General features: G+C 45.9%; 1 protein-coding gene across 1 annotated transcript in view; it reads left to right on the top strand.

Moving 5' to 3' along the window:
* The window catches only part of FRAS1 (Fraser extracellular matrix complex subunit 1), a 356,176-nt gene that overhangs the window by 146,185 nt on the left and 182,201 nt on the right, over nt 1–27,790 (top strand). Inside the window, exons 5-13 of the mRNA XM_083756149.1 lie at nt 1,269–1,422; nt 2,966–3,099; nt 9,080–9,163; nt 11,183–11,284; nt 11,371–11,562; nt 19,240–19,329; nt 22,874–23,021; nt 24,456–24,599; nt 27,289–27,423. Of these exons, the coding sequence (XP_083612275.1) occupies nt 1,269–1,422; nt 2,966–3,099; nt 9,080–9,163; nt 11,183–11,284; nt 11,371–11,562; nt 19,240–19,329; nt 22,874–23,021; nt 24,456–24,599; nt 27,289–27,423 (1,183 nt within the window). The remainder of the gene's footprint in view (nt 1–1,268; nt 1,423–2,965; nt 3,100–9,079; nt 9,164–11,182; nt 11,285–11,370; nt 11,563–19,239; nt 19,330–22,873; nt 23,022–24,455; nt 24,600–27,288; nt 27,424–27,790) is intronic.

Here is a 27,790-nt window from a genome sequence, read left to right as displayed (position 1 = left end):
TTCTTAACCTGAAACTGTTCTTAACCTGAGATACCAGTTTAGCTGCCGCTGCACCGCTACCACACAATTTCTGTTCTCATCCTGAAGCAAAGTTCTTAACCCGAGGTACAGTGGTACCTTGGGTTACATACGCTTCAGGTTACATACGCTTCAGGTTACATAACCCAGAAATATTACCTCAGGTTAAAGAACTTTGCTTCAGGATGAGAACAGAAATCACGCTCCGGCGGCTGCAGGAGGCCCCATTAGCTAAAGTGGTGCTTCAGGTTAAGAACAGTTTCAGGTTAAAAACAGACCTCCGGAACGAATTAAGTTCTTAACCCGAGGTAAAGGTAAAGGTAAAGGGACCCCTGACCATTAGGTCCAGTCGTGACCGACTCTGGGGTTGCAGCGCTCATCTCACTTTATTGGCCAAGGGAGCCGGCGTACAGCTTCCGAGGTCATGCAGTCAGCATGACTAAGCTGCTTCTGGCAAACCAGAGCAGCGCACGGAAACTCCATTTACCTTCCCGCCACAGCGGTACCTTGCACTTTGATGTGCTTTCAAACTGCTAGGTTGGCAGGAGCAGGGACCGAGCAATTGGAGCTCACCCCGTCACGGGGATTCGAACCGCCGACCTTCTGATCGGCAAGTCCTAGGCTCTGTGGTTTAACCCACAGCGCCACCCGCGTCCCTAACCCGAGGTACCACTACTATTTCTGAGTTAGTGGAGTCTATAACCTGAAGCGTCTGTAACCTGAGGTACCACTGTATGTACAGAATAGAAGATGCTATGGTGGCTTGGATGGATTTAAAACAGGACGAGGCAAATTCGTGGAGGGTGAAACCTTCAGCACCTACTAGCCATAATGGCCAGCTGTATAGTACCTCTGCCTTTTGGGAGGTGGGCAATGTGCCTCTGAATACCAATTGCTGGAAATCACAGGTGGGGAGAGTTTTCTGCATCATGTCCTGCTTCCCATATGCTTCTGGTTAGCCCCTAGGAGAAAAGGATGCTGACCCGAATGGACTATTGGTCTTTGATCTAGCAGGGCTCACTTTAGAGTCCAATGATCTGGTTTCCTTGGCATCTCATTCATGATGGGATTAGCATTTGGTGTTTCCTGCTTGGCAGGGAGTTGGACTCGATGGCCCTTGTGGTCTCTTCCAACTCTATGATTCTATGATTCTAGGAGACGGGTAAATATAATCCAGCAAAGTCCCACAGCTTCTTCTGTTGCCAACAATTGACAGTTACCTGTTTTCCCCGCTCTGTTTCCCCCTGTAGCATGGCACGGAATGGGCTGGCTCTGAATGTACGACCTGCGCTTGTGCCAATGGGGAAATCACCTGCACCCCCAAGGCTTGCCCTGCCCTCTCCTGCGAGGGAGTGGGCCCCCCCAGGCAAGGAGAGTGCTGCCCACGGTGTGCTGGAAGCGGAGGTGAGTGAGTTAAGGGTGATGAAAACGTCTTGAAAACGTAAGCAGACTTGCTGCTGTCGCCGCAGTTTAGCCAAATGTAATCTAAGCTGTTGCTTATTGCAGGATTTATACAGCCACTTTTAAATAGGGGAGGGAAATCTGGTGCTCCAGCTATCCATCCATTCGATTGCTAAACCAAATATATTATTATTATTATTATTATTATTATTATTATTATTATTATTATTATTATTTTCTTATTATACTGCCCTTCATCCAGAGATCAGAGGGTGGTTTACAATATAAAAACACAAAAATATCTAATATATTAACAAACAACCCCCCCCCCATTTTAATAGGGCAAAGATTCATTATTATTTAAGTGCTGATAGTGTCCTCTTGGCTTAACTTTGGTGTCCTGAAAATGCCAACCTAGGCTCACCTTTTTCCACCGCAACCTGTTTTGTGCTGGGCTGTCCTCTCAGTGACTCACTGCTGCCTCTTTCATTATTAAAATATCTATATCCCTTTCCTCCAAGGAACTCAAGGTGGAGTACATAGTTCTCCCCTCCATTTTATCCTCACAGCAACCCTGTGAAGTAGGTCACCTAGTGAGCTTCATAGCTACTTGGGGATTCAAACCCTGGTCTCCCAGGTCCTAGTCCAACACTCTAACCACTACACCACATGGGCTCTCTCTTTCTTTGCATGTCCCCACTCATGTGCCTTTCGGAGGAGACATGTAGCAGCAAGGATTGACCGCAACACACATTTAGGCATCATTTAAGACCAACTTTCTGGCTTCTTGTGTGATCTCTGATATGCATTTACACGATACCTTGAATGAGGGAACTTTCAAGATCACGCAGAATTCCATGCTTGTTCAGTTGTGTGTGCATCAATTCTATGCAGATTTACAATTTAGAGCATGAAAACTGGGAATGGAGGCACAATCTTCTATTATTATTATTATTATTATTATTATTATTATTATTATTATTATACCACACTATACCTGGTATACCTGGAGGTCTCAGGGCGGTTCACAGAACAACATCAAAATAGAAAGTCACAAAATATATAATCAAAATGAAAACAACAACCTATTCTCCTCCTTCGCCCTTCAATGTGATACTCATGGCGAAAGGCATCTTTCCATTCTTCCGAGATTATTTTGCTCTTGGGAAAGGGGGGAAATAGGGATACACCAGAGGAACACACATGTCTCATTTGAAGCAGAAGACTTTCCATGTGCTTCTGCGTCCCTTCTTGACCACAAGGGACAGATTCAGAGGACAACATAACTACGAAGTGTTACAGATATGCCTGATGTTGTGAGATTGCTCTTTGAAAAACGAAGAGTATAACCTCACAGACTCTAGAATAGGGGTAGGAATCCTTTGGCCTTCCAGATGTTTCTGAACAATTGCTGGCTGTTCAGCATGCTGTCTGGGCCTGATGGGACCCAGACTTTATGAACATCTGGAGGCCAGAGATTCACCAGCCCTGCTCTAGAATGTTCCGTGAACCTAGGAAAAAAACAATGGTCTTCAATGCCTTTTAGAGCCTTGTTCTTTTGATGCTCAAACGTACCTGGATGGTGAGGATTGGCAGCCCAGCAAGTGTGCCAGATGTGTCTGTCGGAACGGGAGTGCGCAGTGTTTCACCGTAGTTTGTCATCCTATATTGTGTAAAGAGGTAAGATCGTGCAAGACTTCTCTGCATTTTATTCAACCTTTTCTTTTAAATGGTTATTATTTATTTTCATGTTCGACTTTGCCATTCAGGTGAAAAAGCAAGGCATTGTCTTAACTTTATCTGTTTCCTTTGCTGTAACTAACTGGAGCTGAGCTTTAAAAAAAGGGGGGCAGGCATTTCATGAAAACTTTTGCAACCCTGCAAAATGACTCCCCAGTTTCGGAGAGGAATGGCGCAAAACTGTTATTGCCTTAACTCTGACTTGGCTTCATGTCGACGTCATGTAGTTTAGTTTGACTGCATTATGACATGCATTACATTGCTTGCAATGTGATGCTAAATCTCCTCTTCAAGCAAGAAAATGTTTGCAGTCCTATTACTATTGATAACAGTAAGGTGCCCCCACCGTGGTTCTAGAGGACATGGAACCAATTCACCCTAAGCAGAGGCAGGTGTTAGAATTCCTGCCCCATGATTGCAGTCATGGGATTTTTGTCTTTCACATGACAGTATATGTTTTGACTCCACAAAGTGGGAAGTGACGGAGACAGGATGTTTGTGTTACTGTGTTCCGTGAAGTGGGACTATTGTCCTTTGTTCTTTTTCTCTTTGCTGTCTGATGCTAGAGAGAGAGGGAGCCATGTTGCAGTGCTCTGTCTGTGTTTATATGTAAATAAAGTAGATTAGCCAAAATGCTGAGTTGCTGAGGTTTGTCACGCAAGTTGCGAAGACTCTGCGGATCCCTAAGTTTGCCAATGTCTCTTGGCATTGGTCGCTTTTGAAGAAAGCCTTTGAAGCTCCTGAACGATCGACCAGGAGGGAGAGAACATGCCAGTCGGGCATGTGTCTCTGCCAGGGTCCTACTCGAGTGTAGGCTGAACTCCTGACAGTAGGTTCAATGAGGCTTGGATTAGAAAAGCCAAAATGAGGGTGGAGTAAGAAGATACTTGTGTAGGAACAGACAGAGACACTTGCGTACTTAAGCTTTGGAGAGACTAAAGTCACACCCACACTATACATTTAAAGCACTTTCGTACCACTTTAAGAGCTATGCCTTCCCTAAAGCATCCTGTGAATTTTGTAGCCTGTTATGGGAAACAATTATTAGGGACTGCTTCCTCAGTGACCCATGGCTATGGTCACCATTTCTGGAAAACAGAGTCTTTCTGACAATGTGACTTTCTTCTTCTTCAAAAAAGTATATTCTGATTGGGTCCAAATTTAAGTAAAAGGTAAAGGACCCCGTGATGGTTAAGTCCAGTCAAAGGCGACTATGGGGTTGCGGTGCTCATCTTTCATTCAGGCCAAAGGAGCTGGCGTTTGTCCACAGACATCTTTCCAGGTCATGTGGTCAGCATGACTAAACCGCTTCTGGTACAATGGAACAGTGTAACAAGTGCAAGAGCGCACAGAAATGTTGTTTACTTTCCTGCTGGAGTGGTACCTATTTATCTACTTGCACTGGTGTGCTTTTGAACTGCTAGGTTGGCAGGAGCTGGGACAGAGCAACGGGAGCTTACCCCGTTACGGGGATTTGAACTGCCAACCTTCTGATTGGCAAGCCCAAGAGGCTCAGTGGTTTAGACCACAGCGCCACCCACATCCCTTTGGGTCCAAATATAAGCTTCCCCTGAATATAGGCCACACCCCAAAAAGAGATGTCTTAAATCTTCTCTGCCTTCTTCCTCCTTCAGCATCTCATGTCCTTTTTTGGAGAAGCACCTCTTCAAGTTCTCTCCAGCGTTCTCTGTTGTTTCCTTCCTGCATCCATATCAGCCTTTCTGTTGGTTTTAAATAATCCAACCTTCACATAGGTGATCGCCCCCTGGTCTTTTGAAATTGTAGGGTCTCCAACCTGCTTTTATTCCATTGGCCTGAGTTGTCTCATGCCATGTATACCCATTTTAACTTTGCTGCCTGTAAGAGCACAATCCTAGGCTGCACTCAGATTTCATCCAAGCTGGATTTGGTGGGGCAGAGTGTTGCCTTTATTCAGATCAATACGAAATGTTCCTGCCAAGAAATAAGGCGGCTACATTTCCTCCCATCTCATTTGTAGAGAGCCCTGTTTCCATTCTTCATTGCTGAGTACCACCCTCCAAATTACAGTTGGTGTCAGGAGGTTGCTGCTTTTATTTTATTTTTTGCTGCTCTGCACATTCCTTTTTTACATTCACTGAACAGCGCCCTTGATATGTGGGCTTAGTCATCCAGGTTAGCAGCTGAAACCTTGGCCGGGGAAGGCATTCAGCAAACAATCTTCATCCTCATAAATTTATTTTCTCTCTTCACATCTTCTCACCTGCGTCGGAAGCAGCCAGGTGTTCACATTAGTAATACCCGGTTCCTTTATTAGATTCACCCCCCCTCCCAATTTTAGAAGAATTTATAACGCAGTAACATTTAACGGCAGTTAACAGCCAAATACCTTTTTTTTTTCAGAGGGTATTGTCATGTCAGAGGAGTAGTTCATAAAGATGTAACCAACCTATTTCCTCTAACAGATTAATGCCAGTTCTTTTTCTGACGAGAGCATAAAACTGCTTTCAGGCAGCATGCAAAAATGCTCTGCACTGGCTCGGATGAATCGCAAAACACGAAGATTCGAAAGAAATGAGCTTCAGGACAAGTTGATGGGAGATTCTTGAACATTTTCATCTCACCCCACATCTTCGCCACTGATCACACTATTATTTAATCAGCCAGTCATTAGAATGTGGAAGAGATGTACCGGTGAGACAAGGAGGGTGTGAATAATCAGACCTGCGGGCCTCTGGGGTTAACGCAGCAACAGCAACCCAATTCCCCCTTTAGCTAATTTTGAGAATATTTGATAGATTTCCTAAGATGAGGCTCTAATGGAAAATGCATTAACCTTAACGGTGAGGCTCCTACCCTGCTCATTTGTCTCTCTCATTTTTCATTCCCGTACTGGCAAAGTGTCCATCAGTAAGGCAACACCACGTCTTCATTCCTTCTCCCAAAGTGAAAGATTTCCATTGCCTCCTAGAGGTTAAAGGTAAAGGTAAAGGTAAAGGTAAAGGGACCCCTAACCATTAGGTCCAGTCGTGACTGACTCTGGGGTTGCGGTGCTCATCTCGCTTTATTGGCCAAGGGAGCCGGCGTACAGTTTCCGGGTCATGTGGCCAGCATGACTAAGCCGCTTCTGGTGAACCAGAGCAGCACACGGAAACGCCGTTTAGCTTCCTGCTGGAGCGGTACCTATTTATCTACTTGCACTTTGACATGCTTTCAAACTGCTAGGTTGGCAGGAGCAGGGAACGAGCAACAGGAGCCCACCCCGTCGTGGGGATTCGAACTGCTGACCTTCTGATCAACAAGTCCTAGGCTCTGTGGTTTAACCCACAGCACCACCCGCGTCCCTTGGGGGCCAGCAAAGACTGGGCCTGTCTCCTCTTCAAGGGACGACAGCTACCCTGTTTTGCTGGGGCTTGGGGTGCCCAGGGCAAGCGGCAATGACTGCCAGAGACTCTTCTGGCTCAGCACAAGGCAACACGGTTCACGGGACCTTGGGCAGTTCCCGAGTGTACCCTTTTGGGCTGAGTTGCACAAGATGGGGACAAAGATGGCAGGGCTCTCTTTCAAGTAGTTGCTGCCCCTACAAATTGAATTCAATTCTAAATTATATTCCAGAAATGTGGGAGATTACAAGGGGCCAAAAAAATAGATGTACTGTGCTATAGTAGAAGCAAAAAAACTTGTTTTGATGGATTGGAAGAGCTGCAAGAAGATTCCATTGAGCACATGGATTGATAATATGGACAGATTAGCTACATACGAACGAATCGCATGTCGATGCAAATTTAGAATGGATAAATATGAAGAAATCTGGAAGGAATATTTAAGCGATAAGGCGGATAGTGGTGGGAAGTAGGGGGAGGAGAGAGAGTTGGGAAAATATTGTTAAAAAGGTGTAGTCATAGGTATATTAGTGTATTCAAATCTGATTTGTCAAATTGTGTTATTAGTGTTATTATGGTTTTTGTTGTATGTGTCTTTTGCGGTTGTTGTTTGTATTGAAAAATGATTAAATAAATAATAGTAGTAAAAAGTAGCTACTGCCCTTGGGAGAGCCATGAGCAATTTTTCCGGGGCCTGTAGCCTATTCTGCATCCATTTGCTGCTGTGCGGTTGTGCAGTAGGAGAGCCTGCAAGGGAGTCATCCTCAGACATGGACAAGAATGACCACCCTCAAGCCAGCACAGTGTAGAATGGGGTGCTATGGGCTCCCCATCATCTGAGGATAATAATAATAATAATTTATTATTTATACCACGCCCATCTGGCTGGGTTTGCCCAACCACTCTGGGCGGCTTCCAGCAAACACTAAAACACAGTAACGTATTAAACATTAAAAGCCTCCCTAAACAGGGCTGCCTTTAGATGTCTTTAGATGCCTTTAGATTCTGGATTAGTTGTAGTTTCTGGGTCACCTTCAAAGGTAGCCCCACATAGAGCACATTGCAGTAGTCCAAGCGAGAGATAACCAGAGCATGCACCACTCTGGCGAGACAGTCTGTGGGCAGGTAGAGTCTCAGCCTGCATACCAGATGGAGCTGGTATACAGCTGCCCTGGACACAGAATTGACCTGCGCCTCCATGGACAGCTGCGAGTCCAAAATGACTCCCAGGCTGCGGACCTGGTCCTTCAGCGCCTTCACTTTTGTCCATGGAATCAGTGGCTCCCATCAAGATTTGAGAGATCTCAGAGTTGGACTTGAAGCCTCAAAGCTTCAGCTGTTCCCTTGGAGTCTCCAATGGGTGAAATCAGGGACCCTTGGATGTGCTTTGAAAGGGCTGGAGGAGGATATGTCAAGGTGATGCAGCGTGCAGAATCAAAAATTAAATGCAAAAGGGATCCCGAGACACAGTTCATTAATATTGTAGAACAACAGAACAGAGTGGCCTCTTCGCCCTCAGCCTCAACTCTTGTCTCTGCCTGGATCTCTCTTGCCACGTATTTAATGCTCAGTGCAGTTCACTTCCTTTCTCCCTTGCTGGGCTCCCCAGGCCCAGCAAGCAGGGTGGCATAATTGGTTGTTGGGTGCTAGAAAATAGGCTGTATCTATCTTTTGCCTTTACCAGTTAGCCATGCCTACAGCTGCAGTCATTTTACCTGATCATCCTGGGGGAAAGGGGCTTAGCTACCTGGGGCAAAGTTAAGGGGAGATCTAGCCCCCTCTTTGCCTCATCTTTTGGGGTCTATGGAGGGCATTAGATCTCAGGGGTGAAGGTCCGAAATCAAGAGGGCTTATTGATTTGAGAGCTCTTGTTATTTGCTCTGCTCCATGACCTGCCAGGTGAAACATTTCCTTATTGATATAGTGTCTGACTCTTTCTTTCTTTCTTTCTTTCTTTCTTTCTTTCTTTCTTTCTTTCTTTCCTTCCTTCTTTTTCTTTCTCTCTCTCTCTCTCTCTCTCAAAATTGATTTTATTTATTTCAATTTCATACATTTCAATAATTTTATAATCATTTTAGCATTTCAAAACTCCCCCCTCTTTCTGCGGTTCCTTCAGTTTATTTTCTAATATTTTCTGCATATCCAAATTCACTTAATTTTATCATCTATTCGTCTACTTTAAATATATACCCTTATAAAACTGCAGATTATTACAATAATCCTGCCAATGTTCTTATCTGTTTACATTTCTTTGCAAATATTCAACAAACCATTTTCATTCTTTTATAAGGAGTTTGCTATCTTGATTTTCTTATTTTCCCAGTAAGTTTCACCTTTTCTGCTTATTCCATAAATGTTTGTATCCATTCTTCTTTTGCTGGGACTTCTTCTTCTTGTCCATTTTTTGGGAGGCAAGTAACATTCTTGCCGCCGTGGTTGCATACACGAATAAATTCCCATACGGTCTGGGTCGTTCTGTCCCTATAATTCCCAGGTCTGGTGTCTCTCTTATTATATTCAATTTCTTTCTTTCCACCCACCCTTTCCCCACTGCTCAGGATGAAAGTGTGGTTGTACCTGCTGGGAGGTGTTGCCCACAATGCACTCCGAAATCCTGCTCTGCACCTGGGGGAGCATATGAGGTAAGGAAACCCTTTGATGAAAGGCAGGAATCGACTTGGTGTGGGCTGCATATGACACATTTCTGCTCCTCTCCCGGCACTCGAGGCTTTTGCCAGCATGAACGACTTCTTTCCCCCCTTTCTTCTTCTTCTTCTTCTTCTTCTTCTTCTTCTTCTTCTTCTTCTTCTTCTTCTTCTTCTTTTTACAACCTGCTGCTTTCTTCTTCCTGGGAAGCCTGAGAAATGAAGGGGATTAAGAAGTAGAAAGGAATGTGCTGGCGAGAGACAACTCAGTTCACAGGCCAGTGTAGATAAGGCCGTTCCTGTTAACATAGTTTGAAAAGTGGTGTGCAAGAGGAGGGCGAGGGCGGGTGGGAGATAACAGGCACTGGCGATCCAGGACAGAGCTTTGCATTTTTATTTTGGTTTTTTTTTAATAAAAAAAAATCAGGAATGCATTTGATGCGTTACAGAGTTATGTGAGCAGGGCATGTGACAAAACATTTTAAGTTGTCAAGCTGGGATAGCGCAGTTGGGAGAGCACCAGGCTCTTCATATCAGGGTCGTGGGCTTGAACCTCGAGTTGGGTGAAAGATTCCTGCATTCATAGAATCATAGAATTGGAAGGGACCCCACGGGTCATCTAGTCCAACCCCCTGCAATGCAGGAATCGCAGCTAAAGCATCCATGGCAAATGGCCACCCAAGCTCTGCCTAGAAACCTCCAAGGAAGGAGAGTCTACCACCTTCTGAAGGAGTCCATCCCACAGTCAAACAGGAATTTTTACTGCCAGGAATTTTTTCCTGATGTTGAGTTGGAATCTCCTTTCCTGCAACTTTGAAGCCATTGGTTTGAGTCTTACCCTCCGGAGCAGGAGAAACAAGCTTGTTCCCTCTTCCATGGGACCACCCTTGAGATATTTGAAGATGGCTATCATATCTCCTGGACCATAAAGAAGGCTGATTGCCGAAGAATTGATGCTTTTGAATTATGGTGCTGGAGGAGACTCTTGAGAGTCCCATGGACTGCAAGAAGATCATTCTGAAGGAAATCAGCCCTGAGTGCTCACTGGAAGGACAGATCCTGAAGCTGAGGCTCCAATACTTTGGCTACCTCATGAGAAGAGAAGACTCCCTGGAAAAGACCCTGATGTTGGGAAAGATGGAGGGTGCAAGGAGAAGGGGCCGATAGAGGACGAGATGGTTGGACAGTGTTCTCGAAGCTAGCAGCATGAGTCTGATGAAACTGCGGGAGGCAGTGGAAGACAGGAGTGCCTGGCATGCTCTGGTCCAGGGGGTCATGAAGAATCGGACACGACTAAACGATTAAACAACAACAACATTGTATCTCCTCTCAGTCTCTTCGTCCCCCCCCCCCCGCAGCTGATAGCATTTTATTTAAAAATTAAGACACATAAGACCATTTATGCAAAGTGTTTCCTTAAAAAAGAATCAAGTTGTAAACTAGGAAGGTCTGAGAAGGAGCTTGCATCCACAGCTAGCAAAAACCAGAGTATGGTTAATGCCCCAGAAGTGCAGAAGGCAGAACCCCTTTTTCTCTTCCCACCCCCTTTTCGAGTCGGCACATCGAGTATCGCCCTCCTTAGCAGCAACCCAAGCAAATGCTTGTTGTTTTTGGGTGGCTGGTGTACCCCATCAGTTCATTTAAAAATCAAAGTGTCCCATAAAAATAATGCAGATTCCCTGCATCATAAAACACTAAAGACTTTCCTCTTTAGAATACATTTCATTTCCAGATCCTTGATCACCTTGCTCATCCTCCTCTACACATGTTCCAGGGGCTTGGACTAGATGACCCTCATGTTCTCTTCCCTACAATTCTATTATTCTATGTGTGCCTGCTCAGGATACTCTATTTGGTTCCTCCTACCACCCAGTTTTTCATTTTTCTCCTCCCAACAGCCAGCCACCATTTTGTGGATGCCCAGTCTTCATAAGGCTATTTTCTGGTGTTCTCAACCCCGTGTGGACATCAGCAGTTAACCTGAATGGAGTACTTACATTTATTTCTTTTGCACAGCACGGCGAGCAGTGGCAGAAAGATGCCTGCACAACCTGCGTCTGCGACAGAGGGGAGCCCAGGTGTCTGAGGCAGACCTGCACACCTGTGACCTGCGAGAAGGTAATTCCCGAGCTTGGAATCCTGGGAGAATCCCGGCAGTTTGCTGTTCTCTCTTTTCACGAGGCATCTGAATTGCGTGTTCCTAGGGGGAGAGCAGAATACAGCGTCCTGGAGTTTGCTGCGAGGAATGCGTCCCCTCCAAGGGGAGCTGTGTCCATGACGGCGTCGTAAGGTACCACGACGAGATGTGGAACGGTACCGGATGCGAGTTCTGCATGTGTGACGGAGGGCGAGTCTCTTGCTGGCACGGAGGGTGTGCCAAGGTGGAGTGTGCCCCGGTAAGAAAATGACCTCGTTTTGAGCAACCTTATCTATCTAGTTCTATTATTTATTTACATAGAAGATTCCCAGAAACACTAACTAAAAACTAAAAACCCCAACCGGAAAAGCAGAAATGCAAGCTGGGAATCTGGGGGTTGTGTTTTATTTGTTTAGATAAAACCATTATAAATTCTATTTTCAGTTTTCAATAATTTACGAATACACATCTTAAAGTCTCATACTTCCAATATCAATACATATCAGACTTCCCTCCCCCCCTTTTGCGGTTTCTTCTCTTGTTTAAATTTTTAACATTGGCTTTTCCACTTCATTCCATTTTTGAACTGTTCTACAATTAATCTTGCTAGTACTTTTAACTGCTTGATTTAAGTAAACCCTACCAATGCACTTAGTTGCATAGCATGATTTTTCAAATGTTCCACAAATATTCCCCGATTATGGTTTATTTGGGGTGGGTACTGAGGACTGGAAAGATACTGACAAGTGTGCGGTGTGGGGAAGAGGTGCTGAGTCTGGCTCTGGAGAGGGGACGACTGATTTGTGGGGAACGGACCAGTGTCAAGGGATTGTCAGGCAAGCGCAGGTCATCCACAGGGCGGGAAGAACGTGAGGCATGAAATGCAATTAGATTTTAGTCACAGAAAATGGCAACACAACAGAGTTCCTCTGACTCTGCCTAATCTAGAAGGATACGTTGCTGAAATTGACCACTGGCCCTACACTTCCCCTCTAGCCCCACACTCTGGATTCTTCCAAAGCAGACGAAGGCTGCGTCAAGTGGGGGTGAGTTCCTCCTCTGGGCATGTCTGGCCTGTTGCTCAGCAATGTGCAGGCCTCTCCTCGGTCGGGGTGTCAGAGGGGGAGGTAAGCCAGCAGGACTGGGTCTGTCCCACTGCCGGGTAGCAGGGGCAATTTCTGACTCCTCTCTGTTTGAGTCTCCACTCACACTATAATTGCGTGTCGAGACCCCGAAGCCACCCCCTCGCTGAGAAATAACACACACAAGGACACAGATATTAGGTAAATGTTATTGGGCAAATTTGGCCACAACTTTATTGATTACAGAATGTGAGTGGTATTGGCTTAGGCATTGAATGGACCCGACTATATCTGACTCCTGTCTGATGCGCAGGGAGTCTGGTAAGGGTAAACCACCGGAAGGGGGAGCCCCATCGATGTGACCAACTCGAGCTCCCCCTGATGTTCCCGTCGGTGTCGTGTCATGGCCCTAGCCCTTCCCTGGGCTTTGGACAAGATCCACACCCCCAAATTCCTTTAACGGAATACCCTTAAACTTGGAGGGGCAGGTGATGGCCACACCTCTCCTCCCATCACAAGGTCAAACAATGCCGAACCACCACAAGAGCCCAAAGGCTCGCCGCCAAATACCCTCACACCTGTAACCAATGCCTCAAGCCCTCTGCAATATCAGCCAACCATATATCATTCCCCCAATCGGAAAGGTGTACACTCCATCATTGCTACAACTCTCAGCCTGTCTTAGAAGGGTCTCTTTCTTTTGACACCCAAGCTCCTGCTTCTAGCATCTCCCACCTCGTCCATTACCCAGACTGCTCTCTGGTGTCCCTTCACCATGATCCAGGGTCTAAGTTGTCTTCGGTGTCATCCCTGGGGGGAGGGGCTCTAGGGCAGGTGGCACCCACCACTCTTCCTCATCCTGCCAGTCTCTGACAATCAGTCAAGAGGCAAGAGTAAGAGGCAAGGGAAACTTCAGAGCTGGAGGGTGGAGTGCAGGAGGGGTTGGAAGACGAGGCAGGCCAGGCAAGTGAAATATTCCCCACCCTTCTCCAGCACAACAGTAACCCAGGACCAGGAAGGGTACTGAAAGTGGAAGGGCAGAGGACATTTCCATGCAGGCACAGTCTCTGGCTGGTGGAACGTGGGTGGTCCCCTGTTGCTGCAACTGCTCCATTGAGCACGGACTTGGAAATAGCTGCCTAGCCACTAGGTTGGTATTCACAGATATCCAGAGCTGTAAAAACAATGGCAAGTGGTCCAGCTCTCAGGGCCTTCTGGCCGTTCCCTCATTGTGAGAAGTGAGGTTACAGGGAACCAGGCAGAGGGCCTTCTTGGTAGTGGCACCCGCCCTGTGGAAAGCCCTCACATCAGATGTCAAAGAGATAAACAACTACCTGACATTTAGAAAACATCTGAAGGCAGCCCTGTTCAGGGAAGTTTTTAATGTGTGACATTTTAATGTATTTTTAATCTTTATTGGAAGCTGCCCAGAGTGGCTGGGGAAACCCAGCCAGATGGGTGGGGTACAAATAATTAATTAATTTATTATTATTATTATTATTATTATTATTATTATTAGTGTTATCTTGGACAATAAAGAGTTAACTATCTGCTGTGTGCTCTCAACAGTGGGACTGCCCACTTTCTCCCCACTCCTGCCACAGAAGCCCAACATACCCAACCCTGGCAGCTTATGGGGCAGCTGTGCACAAGAGCTATGGGGTCCCAGGCCTAGCTGCAGTTGCTCCTGACATCTGGGCAGGGGGTCCATACCCTCTTGCCAGCTTTCTTGCCCTCGCTTCATGATAAGCTGATTAAGTGATGCTAGATAGTCTGGGTGTTTGAGTGTGTGTGTAAGGATTCACAGCATCAATTATGCAAAGTAAGAGACATTTCACAAATTTGCATTATTTACAGGGGCAGCCGAACTCGGCTCTTTTGGATGTGGAATTTGGATTAACTTTAGATGGATAGCTATGTATTTTTTAGTCCAGAGTGTACACTCCGCGGCTTATTATCAGTGATGTATTCTAGCTCAGCAGCCCCCAGAGGTGTCATCGGTGCCATTCCACCGAAATATTTTATAAAGTCGGCAACAAAAGCAGCAGGTAGCTTCTCTCTCCCCTTCCGCCTGCTTTCAAAACCCTCCCGAATCTTCCCAGGCTAGTTCTGTATTTAGGACATTTGCATCAGTAAACCGGAGCTAAATTGAAGCCAGGTCTCCGCGGGTTTCATCCTTCGTTGGGGAAGAAATAACTTTTCTGGTCACATAACTCTGTTTAAGCTGCAACGAGGCCACTGGCGTAGGCAGGGACAGGATTATGGAGACTATGCAAGAAAAGAAATTAATTTCACACGCTTCCAGCAAACTGGTTGGGATGAGCCTATCGACAAGCAGCGAGTTTCAGGTGGCTGTCTCTTAAGTTCTCCGACAAATGTAGGCTTGCATTTATTTATTTATTACCAGATGACTGGGAGAAGGGTGAAGTTTGTTGGCAGGCATCGAACTGCCCCGGGAAATCCCACAATCCTCTCTTGATAGCTCCCATCTCAGCTCTGCTGTTTTGAGAGAGAGAGAGCAATATCCTAGGCAGTCTGGGATATTTTTAAAAGGGTGTCACTGTGGGCGTTTAAGATCTTTTCCTCAGCACGGTGGGGGCTTCTGTTTCTTTTCGAGGCGCGGGTTAATACGCCTGTTCCCTCACAATGAACAGCTGCAGCTGCGTTTGAGAAGCGGCGACAGCGCATTGTGTGGGATGAGCAACGCTAATGTGAACCATTCAAGGTTCATATTTCCACAGTAGCTTTGTATAAAAGGAGTTCAGGCCCAACTAATAATAATAATAATAATAATAATAATAATAATAGTAATTAATAAATAATAACAACTACCATATTTTTTCGTGTATAAGACGCCCCATGTATAAGACAACCCCTATTTTTAAAAATTCAAAATTAAGACCACTTCCACCAATCACTCACCCACCTGCCCGCCACTGCCAATCACACACTTCGCTGCAGCCGCCAATTGTCTGCCCGCTTGCCACCACCAACAGCCCACCCACCCTCTTACCACAGCCGCCAATCACCTGCCCAACTGCCGCAGCCACAGGCAATCGCCAGCAGCCCTTGCCGTAGCCACCAATCACCTGCCCAATTGCCACTGCCAGTCTCCTGTTTGCTGCTGTCATTAATCGCACATCACCCCTCTGCATTCACTATCTGTGTATAAGATGACACCCAGTTTTTGCCTTTTTATAAAGTGAAAAGCATTGTCTTACACACAGAAAAATACAGTACTTATACGCCGCCCATCTGATTGGGTTGCCACTTTGGATGGCTTCCAACATAATATACAGAATTGCAACAGCAACAGCAACAACACAACAGAACATCACAGATTAAAAGCATCCTGATATAGGGATGCCTTCAGATATAATCTAAAAGTCAAATAGTTGTTTATCTGTTTCACATCTGATGGGAGGGCGTTCCACAGGGCAGGCACCGCTACCTAGAAGGCCCTCGGCCTGGTTCCCTCTATTTTCTTTAAAATAATTTTTATTATTTTCCAACACAAATATACAATTATGTCAAATTTCACAAATTTCACAAATTTGATTCTTTTTAGACTTCCTTCGGCTTCTCTGACTATCATCCATAATTACTTCTCAGTTTACGCATTCCTTTGTTTATATTGCCATTAAACTTCCCTCCCACTCCTATTTGTTTTTAACAATATATCTCTGCTTTCACAGTGCTTCTTGAAATCCCACCAGTGTTGTTTGCACATCACATGTTCTTTTCAGATATTCAACAAATTTCCCCCAGTCCTCGATGAACTTTTGGTCTTGAAGATATCTAATTTTTCCGGTTAATCTGTCCAATTCTGCATAGTCAGTCAGCTTCAGTCTCCATTCTTCTATTGTCGGCCTGGTTCCCTCTAATCTCACTTCTCACAGTGAGGGAACTGTCAGAAGGTCCTCGGAGTTGGACCTTAGTGGATGGTGGCGTGGAGATGCTAGTTATTTGACAAAGCTCCCACTTGCCGTACTAAGAATCGCTTTTACAGAATTACGATTCCAATCGATGCCCTCGGCAGTGGTGGATGGTTGGTATGGCAAAGTACAGTACAAGGAGAGACTGTTGGTGGGCAACCTTGTGTAGAGGACCTGTACCACTATTTATTGCAATGCCCGCTATATATGGAACCAAGAGACCGATTTATAAAACCCCTGAGTAGGGCTTAGCTGAATGCCACCCCAGGTCTGATCCTGTAGGACTGCTCTTAAGAGGGTCTCCACCCAACAGAACGGGAGGCCACGATGTTCTGAGGAGAAAACGTTAGAGAACAAGTGCTTTCTTTCTTCATTTTTTCCTTTTCAGAACATAGCGTCGCCACGGGGATCACACGAGGCACAAACTATTGTGTAGACCTTTGAAGAGGCTTTCATTTCAACAGCCTCGCTGCCACCACTGTGGCCCCTGGCGTTGCATTGTAAGCTGGGCAGCGAAAAATGAGACCGTTATCTTAAACAATCCTGCCCAGCTCTGAATCTTGGCAGGCAGGCGGGCATTTTTTGGCAGGGAGGACCCCACCCCAGACATATTTGCCCTTGCTTTTTATATGAAGTGGGCTCTTGCTGGGGAAGGTAACAGCACCAACCGGGAATGTTAACAATATGTACTGTGACAAGAGCTCTTTCCACACCGCATAATTTTGCAACAGATGTATAAATAGTTTAACCTCCCTTTCCTAGAAGCACATTTCCCAGAGGTGATCAAACATTGATCAAAGCTTTCCCCGTGAAGGGTCAACAAAATGTTGCCTTCAGAGAAACCGTAGATTCATAGAATTGTACAGTTGGAAGGGAGCCAGGGGTCATCTAGTCCAACCCCCTGCAATGCCAGGATCTCAGCTAAAGCATCTATGACACATGGCCACCCAACTGCTGCTTAAAAACTTCCAAGGAATGAGAGTCCATCGTCTCCCAAGGAAGTCTGTTCCACTGCCAAACAGCTCCTGCAGTCAGAAGCTTTTTCTGAATGTATAGTTGGAATCTCTTTTCTTGCAACTTGAAGCCATCGATTCGAGTCCTATCCTTCCAGTCATTTTTGCCATTTCGGCACAAGCCATCAACTTAATCTGCCATTCTTCTCTGGTCGGGACTTTATCTTCTTTCCAACTCTGGGCCAATAACATTTGCACAGCGGCGGTCGCATGCATAAAGAGTATTTTCTGCTCCATTGGGATTTCGGCACCTAGAATATTACTGCATTTTTATATGCATCGTGAAGATGACTTTTGTGGGATACGGCTAGCGCACGTGGCTGAGAATTTAGATCCAGTCACGGATACACACATATATCTGCCCATGGGTATATCCACCGAGCCTGTGTGGTTTAGAGGTGAGAGTGTCAGATTAGGTGGGCTATAGATTTTGGGCATAACATCGAATTGGATAAAATTATGGAATGAAAGTATAAAATTTATGTCATGTATGGCTCTGAAAGAAATTTTAATGAAGATGATTTATAGGTGGTATTTAACGCCGGCAAAATTGGCAAAAATGTATAGGATGAGGGATAAAAAATGTTGGAAGTGCAAAGAGGTGCATGGTGAATATTATCACATGTGGTGGATTTGTGATAAAGTTAAGACATTTTGGGAGTCGATTTACAACGAACTTAAGAAAATATTAAAATATACTTTCCCTAAAAAGCCAGGGGCTTTTTTTTGCTTGGCCTGATGGGAAAGGAGATTAAGACAAAAGATCAAAGATTATTCATGTATGCCACAGCTGCGGCAAGGACTTTGTTGGCCCCAAACTGGAAATCACAAGAAGTTCCTACCATTGCGGAGTGGCAGACGAAAATGATGGACTATGTGGAGTTAGCCAAACTGACTGGCAGGATTCAGGATCTGGACAATCAAAGATTCCAGAAAAATTGGAGTAAATTTATTGTGTATTTAAAGGACAACTGTAAAAGCTTAAAGACACTAGCAGGATTGAAGTAACTCCTACAATGTGGACAGGATGATTTAGGTGTAAAAAGATAAATGCGCGACAGGATGTGATAAGGGATACCAACTGAAGGGAGGGAGGGAAGTCGCAAGCTCGGCAGAGCATAAGGTTTATAGGTTGATTAATGTACTGTAAGAATGAATGTGTAAAGAAAATAATAAAAATTTATTGGGAGAAAAAGAGAGAGTGTCAGATTAGGAACTGGGAGACCCGGGTTCAAATCCCCCCACATCGGTGAAAATCACTGGGTAACCTTGGGCCAGCTACCTTCTCCCATCCTAACCTACCTCACAGGGTTGTTGTAAGGATAAACTGAGAAGCAGTAGAGCCATGTTCATTACCTTTATCTCCTTGGCTTGACCAGGGAGGCCTGGGTTCGAGTCACCGTTTGCCTTTGCGGCTCAGTGGCAATCATGCAGTTTGCGCTCTCTCAGCAGCCTAAAATATACCTGGGCTACCTCACAGGGGGGTTGGGTTTGTGAGGCTAAAAAGGAACCATTGCCCTACCCAGCACTCTTGAGCTCTTTGGAGGAAACTTTTGCGATGGACGACAAAGTAATCAAGCAAGCCGATTGTGATAGTCATGCGGGCTGGATTCAATCCATGAAACTGGATCCCCCTTTTGATCCCTTGCCAGTTTTGTGGCATTTGGACTGGGAGCTTGCGGGAATTGTTCTGCAGCCACAAAGGTATTTAAGCACACATATCTTTTGGGAGAGAACCAAGAGTGATGGAATGAGCTCCAGGAGTGATAAAGGGAAATAGGATCTTAAAGACTGCATTCCAGTTCAAAAAAAGTTCGGGCTCCCACTGTCTTCTTTCAGCATTGTATTTTTTTTAAAAAAAATGCTAATTCTGGGTATCATGCTGGGGCTGCCTCTTTCTCCACAGGGTGAAGAATTAGTTCATTTAGAAGGCAAGTGCTGTCCTGAATGTATTTCCAGAGGCAGGCCCTGTGTACACCAAGGGCGTACCAAATATGTAAGTAGCCTGAAAACTTGGGGCACATAGAACTGTTTGGGTGATGGATTGAAGAATGATATTCACCCAAATGGGAGCCATCAGTGTAGAATCACAGGCTGTGTAACCTGAGCCCTGTAGATTTATACCTTGCACATATCTACTTAGCTGAAAGATGCGTTTCTGCATCCTAGGAATCTGTTGTTTTTTCTTTTTTAAAAAGCAATATTCTAGCACTTAAGCTACTGAGTGCTGGAAAGGATACAGTCACACCTCATGTTACTTCAGGTTGAGCGCTTTCCGGTTGCGTCCCGCGGTGACCCGGAAGTAACGGAACAGGTTACTTCCGGGTTTTGCCGCTCGCGCATGCGCAGATGCGCAAAATGATGTCACACGTGTGTGCAGAAGCGGTGAACCGTTACCCGCGTGTGTGCAGACGCAGATTGTGTTCTGTTCAGGTTGTGAACGGGCCTCCGGAACGGTTCCCGTTTGCAACCAGAGGTACCACTGCACAGTGGTACTTCGGGTTACACACGCTTCAGGTTACATACACTTCAGGTTACAGACTCCGCTAACCCAGAAATAGTGCTTCAGGTTAAGAACTTTGCTTCAGGATGAGAACAGAAATTGTGCTCCGGTGGCACGGCAGCAGCAGGAGGCCCCATTAGCTAAAGTGGTGCTTCAGGTTACGAACAGTTTCAGGTTAAGTATGGACCGCCGGAAGGAATTAAGTACTTATCCCGAGGTACCACTGTACAAACTTTCCTTGTTGACGTATCTGAATCGAGGAACAGAATGGGGTGTCCAGCTAGCATGACTCGCAGCTTCTGTGGTCCTTTGCCCTTTTCAGCAATCAGTTCTGTGTGCAAATAACCTGGCAGTAAACCCCACTGACTGCCGTGGGGCAACTTTGGAGCAAAAGTGCATAGGAAGGCACTGTATCTTTGCTCTGGAGAACTCACGGGGAGCCATTGCATACCAAGCTAGCCCTTGTCTGCAGTGAGAGTCAAGCCAGCTCTTGTCTCAATTGCCAGGGATCTGTTTCTTGGCCATGCTTCAGTGTGCTGGGATGTTGGGAACTGGCTGTGTCTATCAATCAGTCCTGAGGTTCTTGCCCCATTCCTCTGTAATGAGAGACATTCCAGGAACCTTTCGCTCCGGTTTTTAGTTTCCTCTGGGTGAAAGGGCATTGGAAACTGGAGCTAAACAGAGAACTCTCAGTTTTCCTGAGAAAATGTCTGAGGTTTTTCTTGCTCCCCTAGAAGTAGGCCAATGTGCAGAATTCCCCACTCCCAATATTCTCCACCATTTTTTGGCGGCACCTGCCATTTCCTCGCTGCAATGAATGTATCCCTGGAATGATGCTAGATCCTTGAGCTGCACCACAAACTAGATTTAATGAACACTCATATCCAAGTGCTTTGTAAATTGATAGCCATAGCCTTTTATATGATAACCTTTTATGCTTTTCCACATTTGTTTAATGCCCCTACACCTTCTTTTAGCTTCTTATCTTTTATATGTACCTTCTGGTTTACCGTATTTTTCACCCCATAGGACGCACCGGCCCATAGGACGCACCAAGTTTTTTGGGGGGGAAATAAAGAAAAAAAATTTTATTCCCCCCCCAGGCGCTTGTGGGGCCGGCAGCGGGGAGAAGCGCTCTTCTCCCCGCCGCCCGCCTGCAGACCAGGTCCGGGGACAGTGGGAGGACGAGCTGCACCTCCCTGCTGTCCCTGGAGCTTGCGGGGCTGGCGGCGGGGAGAAGCACGCGTCTCCCCGCTGTCAGCCTCCAAACCACATCGGGAGACAGCAGGATGGCGGCGTTCCGCCTCCCCGCTGTCCCCCGACCTTGTGGGGCTGGCGCTGCGGCTCTCCTGAAGCCTGCATTCGCCCCATAGGACGCACACACATTTCCCCTTCATTTTTGGAGGGGAAAAAGTGCGTCCTATAGGGCGAAAAAGATGGTAATAATTTTAGCTTTCCAAAGCATTTCACAACCTTTAAATGATTGTATCCCCACCTACGTATGCTGGTCTATGACCGTAATAAAATTTTGATTGATTGAAGATAGAACCATGGCCTGATGGAGGATAGAAAATGGTAGGCAGGCTGCTAACAGCTTGCAGCCAAAACAGCAATCAATAGGCACCTTAGGAACAAATAAGCATGCTGGGCTACTACCATGATTAATTGTGAGTGCCACCCCTGAGAGACTATTGATTTTTCCTGCACTTCAACTAGTCCATCATGTTTTGTCAGGCCTCCTGGACTGTCAATCAGGTGATGATTGCTGCCCAATGCCACCCATCTGACGGGGTTGCCCCAGCCACCCTGGGCAAAAATCAAGATTGATCCACAGTAGCCAGGATTGCCAAATTCATAATATTATATATCACAGAAGTACCCAAAGGAAATTTATTCCAGCCCTTTGCCCAACAGCAAAACTATCCTGCTCAATTGCCGTCTGATCACAGTGTGTTTCAAGTCGAGAGAGAGAGAGAGAGAGAGGTTGCACAACAGAAAGGCACTTTCAGGATCCTTGGAAACAATCTTGAAATGTTCTCTGTCAATTGCCAGCTTTATTGGAATGGAATTACCTCATTCGATAATGTTTTACAGCACTCTTGGTCCCAAATGTTTAGCTGTTTTATCATAATTTGATGCGATCAGATTTTGAGGGCTTTCCTTATCCTGGCAATTGAATGATGATATTAGCTGCTACATTTGTACAATTGAATGGCTCCTAACAGTGTAATCAATACAGGCAGGGGAAAAAGATCAATGTTGTCTGAACTGTAACATCTAAGCCTGCATCAAAGCATTTGCCGGTGCATTTCAAAGCATTCCCTTTCCAAGGCTAGTTTAGCCATTTGTCAAGGAATGGGATGCCTGTTTTTATATCCGAAGACATGTACACATGTACATTTGATGCGCACATGTGTGGCCTCATTCACACCACACATTTAAAGCACAACGATGCTGCTTTAAACAGTCACGTCTTCCCCTAGCCCTCCTCTGGGAGCTGTAGTTTGCTAAGGGTGCTGAGAGCTGTGAGGAGACCCCCCACCCCTCTCAGAACTACAACTCCCAGAGTTCCCTGTGAAGAGGGGTTGACTGTGAAACCCCTTTGGGAGCTGCAGCTGTGTGTTTAGAAATCACCTTACTGTGCAAAGGTAAAATTGACAGTTGTTGCTCCATCAGGAGTCAGCAAACCTTTTCAGCAGGGGGCCAGTCCACTGTCCCTCAGACCTTGTTGGGGGGGGGGGGCTGGACTATATTTTTTTGGGGGGGGGAGTGAACGAATTCCTATGCCCCACAAATAAGCCAGAGATGTATTTTAAATAAAATGACACATTCTACTCATGTAAAAACACGCTGATTCCTGGACCGTCCGTGGGCCGGATTTAGAAGGCGATTGGGTCAGATCCGGCCCCCAGGTCTTAGTTTGCCTACCCATGCTCCATCCCCTTTTGGCTCTTGTTCCACTTACCACAAAATTTAATAAATAACACAGTGCTGAAAAGATGCAATAGTCCGTAGCTGTTATCGTTTTCTCATGCAGAGCGGAGAAAAATGGAAAGAGGGTCTGTGCCGCGAATGCGAGTGCCAGGATTCCAATGTGATTTGGTCCTCTCCGTCCTGTCCGACTTGCCCCACAGGCAGTGTAGCCGTTGCCGTGGCAGGACAATGCTGCCCTCCTTGCGAGCCAGGTATTTTTATGACCGTTGAACTTTGTTTCTTTTCAAATGTCTCACCCCTCCTTGTCCCTGAAGGCTCGGGGGCAGGTATCCTGTGTTTGTTTACTCGTTTGTCTTGTTTATTTGAAGAGTCTTTGCCCTGCTCTTCAGCGGGAAAAGGTGCCTTACAAAGATTCCAACACAAAAGGGTGTGTGTGTGTGTGTGTGTGTGTGTGAAGACAGGCAAACTAATATCAGTGTACTGGATGAAGCAAAGATCACCAGTGTTGAAGCAATGATTCTTCAACAATAACGTCGTTGGACTTGTCATGTTGTGCAGATGCCTGATTATTGTCTTCCAAAGCAACTACTCTATTCCGAACTTAAAAATGGAAAGCGTAATGCTGGTGGTCAACAAAAGAGGTTTAAAGACTCTCTCAAGGCAAATTTTAAAAAAATGTAGTATAAACACCAACAACTGGGAAACACAGGCCTGCGAGTGCTCCAGTTGGAGAACAGCCTTTACCAAAGGTGTCATGGACTTTGAAGACGCTCAAACTCAGGACGCAAGGGAGAAATGTGCTAAGAGGAAGGCACACTTGGCAAATCCACACCGTGATCAACTCCTGTCCGGAAACGGATGTCCCCACTGTGGAAGGATGGGTGGATCCAGAATTGGCCTCCACAATCACTTACTTTTAATGTTTGATGTTTGATTGTGTTTTTAACATTTTGTTGGGAGCCACCCAGAGTGGGTGGCATAATAATAATAATAATAATAATAATAATAATAATAATAATAGCATTTGTACTCCACTCTTCAGCCAGCAAAGCTCCCAGAACAACTTACATGAAATCAAAACAAGACACTCCTTACCCACAAGGTTACATTCTAAGAAACAAACAAACAAAAATACAACACAGGGGCAAGGAGGGAAGGGGGAGAATTAAAAAACTCAGCCCCCAATTTCTAGCGGGTGGTGCTGTGGGTTAAATCACAGAGCCTAGGACTTGCCAATCAGAAGGTCGGCGGTTCGAATCCCAGCGATGCGGTGAGCTCCCATTGCTCGGTCCCTGTTCTTGCCAACCTAGCAGTTCGAAAGCACGTCAAAGTGCAAGTAGACAAATAGGTAGGGAAGGTAAACGGCGGGAAGGTAAACGGCGTTTCCGTGCACTGCTCTGGTTCGCCAGAAGCGGCTTAGTCATGCTGGCCACATGACCCAGAAGCTGTACGCCGGCTCCCTCGGCCAATAAAGTGAGATGAGTGCCGCAACCCCAGAGTAGGCCACAACTGGACCTAATGGTCAGGGGTCCCTTTACCTTTACCTTGATCCCTATCTCTCCCACTGATAAAATGGCTGCCCCCAAATGACAGTAGAGGGAGAAGAGGCCTGATAAAATCTTTGCCCTCTGACTTTTACACTCAACTATACTGAAACGGAGTCGCCTCTTCTTCACCAACAACAGGTCGGTGCCATGCGGATTGTGTGACCTGCTCACAGTCTTTTGACCTCTGCGACGTCTGCCATGACACAACCAAGCTGCTGCAGGCTGGGCGCTGTGTGGCCAGCTGTGGATCCGGGTATTATCAGGATGCTGGACTTTGCTTAGGTAATCTATTTATTATTTACAATACAGTCATACCTCAGGTTACATCCGCTTCAGGTTGCGGTTTTTTTCGGATTGCAGACCGCCAAAACCTGGAAGTACTGGAACGGGTTACTTCCGAGTTTCGGCGGATGCACAGAAGCGCTAAATCATGCTTTGCACATGCGCAGACGCACCAAATCACAACCCGCATGTGTGCAGACGCGCCACTGCGGATTGCGGACACTGCGGGTTGTGAATGTGCCTCCCACACGGATCACATTCGCAACCCGAGCATCCACTGTATTTCAAATATTATACTTAGCTGCAGAAAAATAAAACATTTTCATGGTTTTTTTTATGCCTGTAACTCTCTGTGGGGTGCTTTTCTGGATAATGGAAGGCAGACTTACTTATCAACTTTTCCCTACAAATAAAATAATGACTTAATAACCTGCTCTTCTTCCTTGCAGATGATTCCAGGTAAGGAAGGATGAATCTGTCAATTGTGGCTTCCCTTTGTCAGGAAAAAGGATGCTAACAGCATGCCCAGAGTTGTGATGACTTTCAAAGTTTGTCAGTGTGTGCTTTTCAACAAGAGGGATGCCTTTGTGGTTTTCAGTTGGTCAGAAACATCACAGAATCGTAGACTTGTAAAGTTGGAAGGGACCCAAGTATCATCTAGTCCAACCCACTGCAATGCAGGAATCTCAGCTAAAGCATCCCTGACAGATGGCCATCATGTTTTTCCCTCCCTTGCAACGTTCAACCTCCTCTTCCTCCCCCATTTCCTCTTCACGCACCACATACTGAGCCACCTTGAAGGAGCTCAGGTACTCATTCATGCCATGAAGCTCAGCATCCTCCGTACAACTCACTCACTCCTCCTTTGCAGCAACAACAGGAAGGTATCAAGTTACACTGAGTACACAACCTTGAGAACAGCGTAGGACATCCTGTCTCACGCTCAGTAAAATCAGAAACATCACATGATGTAAACAATGTGCTGCTATCACGCAGCTGGTGAGCTCTCACATCCAACATACCCAGCTCCCTCAACCATTCCTCATAAGGCTTGGTTTCCAGATCCTTGATCATCTTGGTTGCTTTCCACTGCATGCGTTCCATCTTGTCAATATCCTTCTTAAATTGTGGTCCAAAGAACTAGACACAGGACTCACTCCATGTGCGGTCTGACCAACACCAAATAGACACTAAAACTCTGCTGATGCAACCAGGAATAGCGGCTGCATCACACTGTTGTCTCATGTTGAGCTTGTGATCTACTAAGACCCCTGAATCCTTTTCACATGTACTACTGGCAAACCATGGGACGCGGGTGGCACTGTGGTCTAAACCACTGTCCCTAAGACTTGCCGATCAGAAGGTCGGTGGTTCGAATCCCCATGACAGGGTGAGCTCCCGTTGCTCAGTCCCTGCTCTTGCCAACTTAGCAGTTCAAGAGCACAAAGTGCAAGTAGATAAATAGGTACTGCTCCGTTGGGAAGGTAAACAGCATTTCCATGCGCTGCTTTGGTTCACCAGAAGCGGCTTAGTCATGCTGGCTACATGACCCGGAAGCTGTACTCTGGCTCCCTCAGCCAGTAAAGTGAGATGAGTGCCGCAACCCCAGTCATCCACAACTGGACCTAACGGTCAGGGGTCCCTTTACCTTTACTGGCAATCCAGGTATTCCCCATCTTACATTTGTGCAGCTGGTTCTTCTTGTCTAAGTGCAGAACCTTGCATTTGTCCCTATTGAAATTCCCTTCATTCATTTTGGCCCAGTTCTCCAATCTGTGAAGGCCATCTTGAATCCTGATTCTGTCTTCTGCAGCACTGGCTACCCCTCCTAGTTTGGTGTCATCTGCAAATTTGATGAGCATCCATCAACTCATTTATCCAAATTGTTCATAAAGTTGTTGAACGACACTGGGCCTGAGACAGAACCCTGTGGCACCCCTCTTGTCACTTTTCCCCAGGATGATGAGGAACCACTCATCATCATCCATAGCAGATCCTTCTACCAAGTTTACCGATACCCGTATGATGATTTAGATCCTTCATAAGCACCTGAAAGGCCACATCAAGGAGTACTGTAGGCCCTCAAAGGACCTGTTGATGACATTTTACCATTGTACTGTTGAGAGTGTATTAACTTATGGTCTGTGTGTGTGGTTTGGGAGCTGCACGGTCAGGGGAAAAACAATGCTGTTCAGGGTTGTGAAGACTGCAGAGAGAATAATTGGGTGCACTCTTCCCACCTTGGATCAAATCTATGCTTCCAGGCGCCATAAAAAAAGCAGCAGAGATAGCGCAGGATAGTGCGCACGCCGGAAATGATCTCTTTCAGCTGGAAGAAGGTACAGGGTTATAAAGACTAGGACTAGCCCCCTGAGAAACAGTTTATCCAAATGCGATTTTGGTTTTAAATGCAGTGTAAGGAGTCTCTATGGGAGTATACTGTATTTAAAAATGGGGTATCAGAGTTTTTAGGGGGCTAACCAGGTTGGGATAGCTGGGATAGCAGGCTTGTTGGATTTTGAATGTCTTACGTAGATTTCGTTGTTCTGTATGGGACAATGACAATAAAGATTATTGTATCGTATCGAGTGGAAGGGCTGTCTCCAAAGTGTGCAGATATGGCCCCAAGGCTACCAGTTGCAGATTCCTGTTCTGTAAGAAACTCTTTTTTCTTTCCTGTCTTGGCCAGCCTGCAAGAAGACATGCTCTAATTGCACTGACGGGTTTGTGTGTACAGCATGCAAAGATTCGCTGCAGTTGAAGGATGGCCAGTGTGTGGCATCATGTGGTGAAGGATTCTTTCCAGGACCCCTCCAATGCACAGGTAAGATAGATAGATACCCATGTTTGATGACATGAGTTCTTTGTGTATTCTCCTTCATCTGGTAAGGACAGCCAGTATGGCCCAACAATAGATAGCACGTTTGTTGTGGAGCTGGTCTCAAATGCCCTCCAATCTCTGAATGATTTTTTCTCTACTATATGTTTTGGAGAGTTGTATTTCCTCTATGCATTTGAACACCTCTAAAAATATTTCAGCCACAAGGTGTATGGTGGCTTCCGGAGATCAAAGAGATGTTTTCCGTCTGTTTTTGGATACAGTTGGGTGCCATTTTGAATCAAAATGGCGGACTGAGCTTTAGAATGCTCGAGCAATACTGAGTACAAGGCTGCTAGTATTTTATGTAAAA

Source organism: Podarcis gaigeae, assembly GCF_964106915.1.
Source record: "Podarcis gaigeae genome assembly, chromosome: 9".
Lineage (NCBI taxonomy): Eukaryota > Metazoa > Chordata > Lepidosauria > Squamata > Lacertidae > Podarcis > Podarcis gaigeae.
The sequence above is the reverse complement of the archived record's forward strand: the minus strand, read 5'-3'. Positions and strand labels throughout refer to the sequence as shown.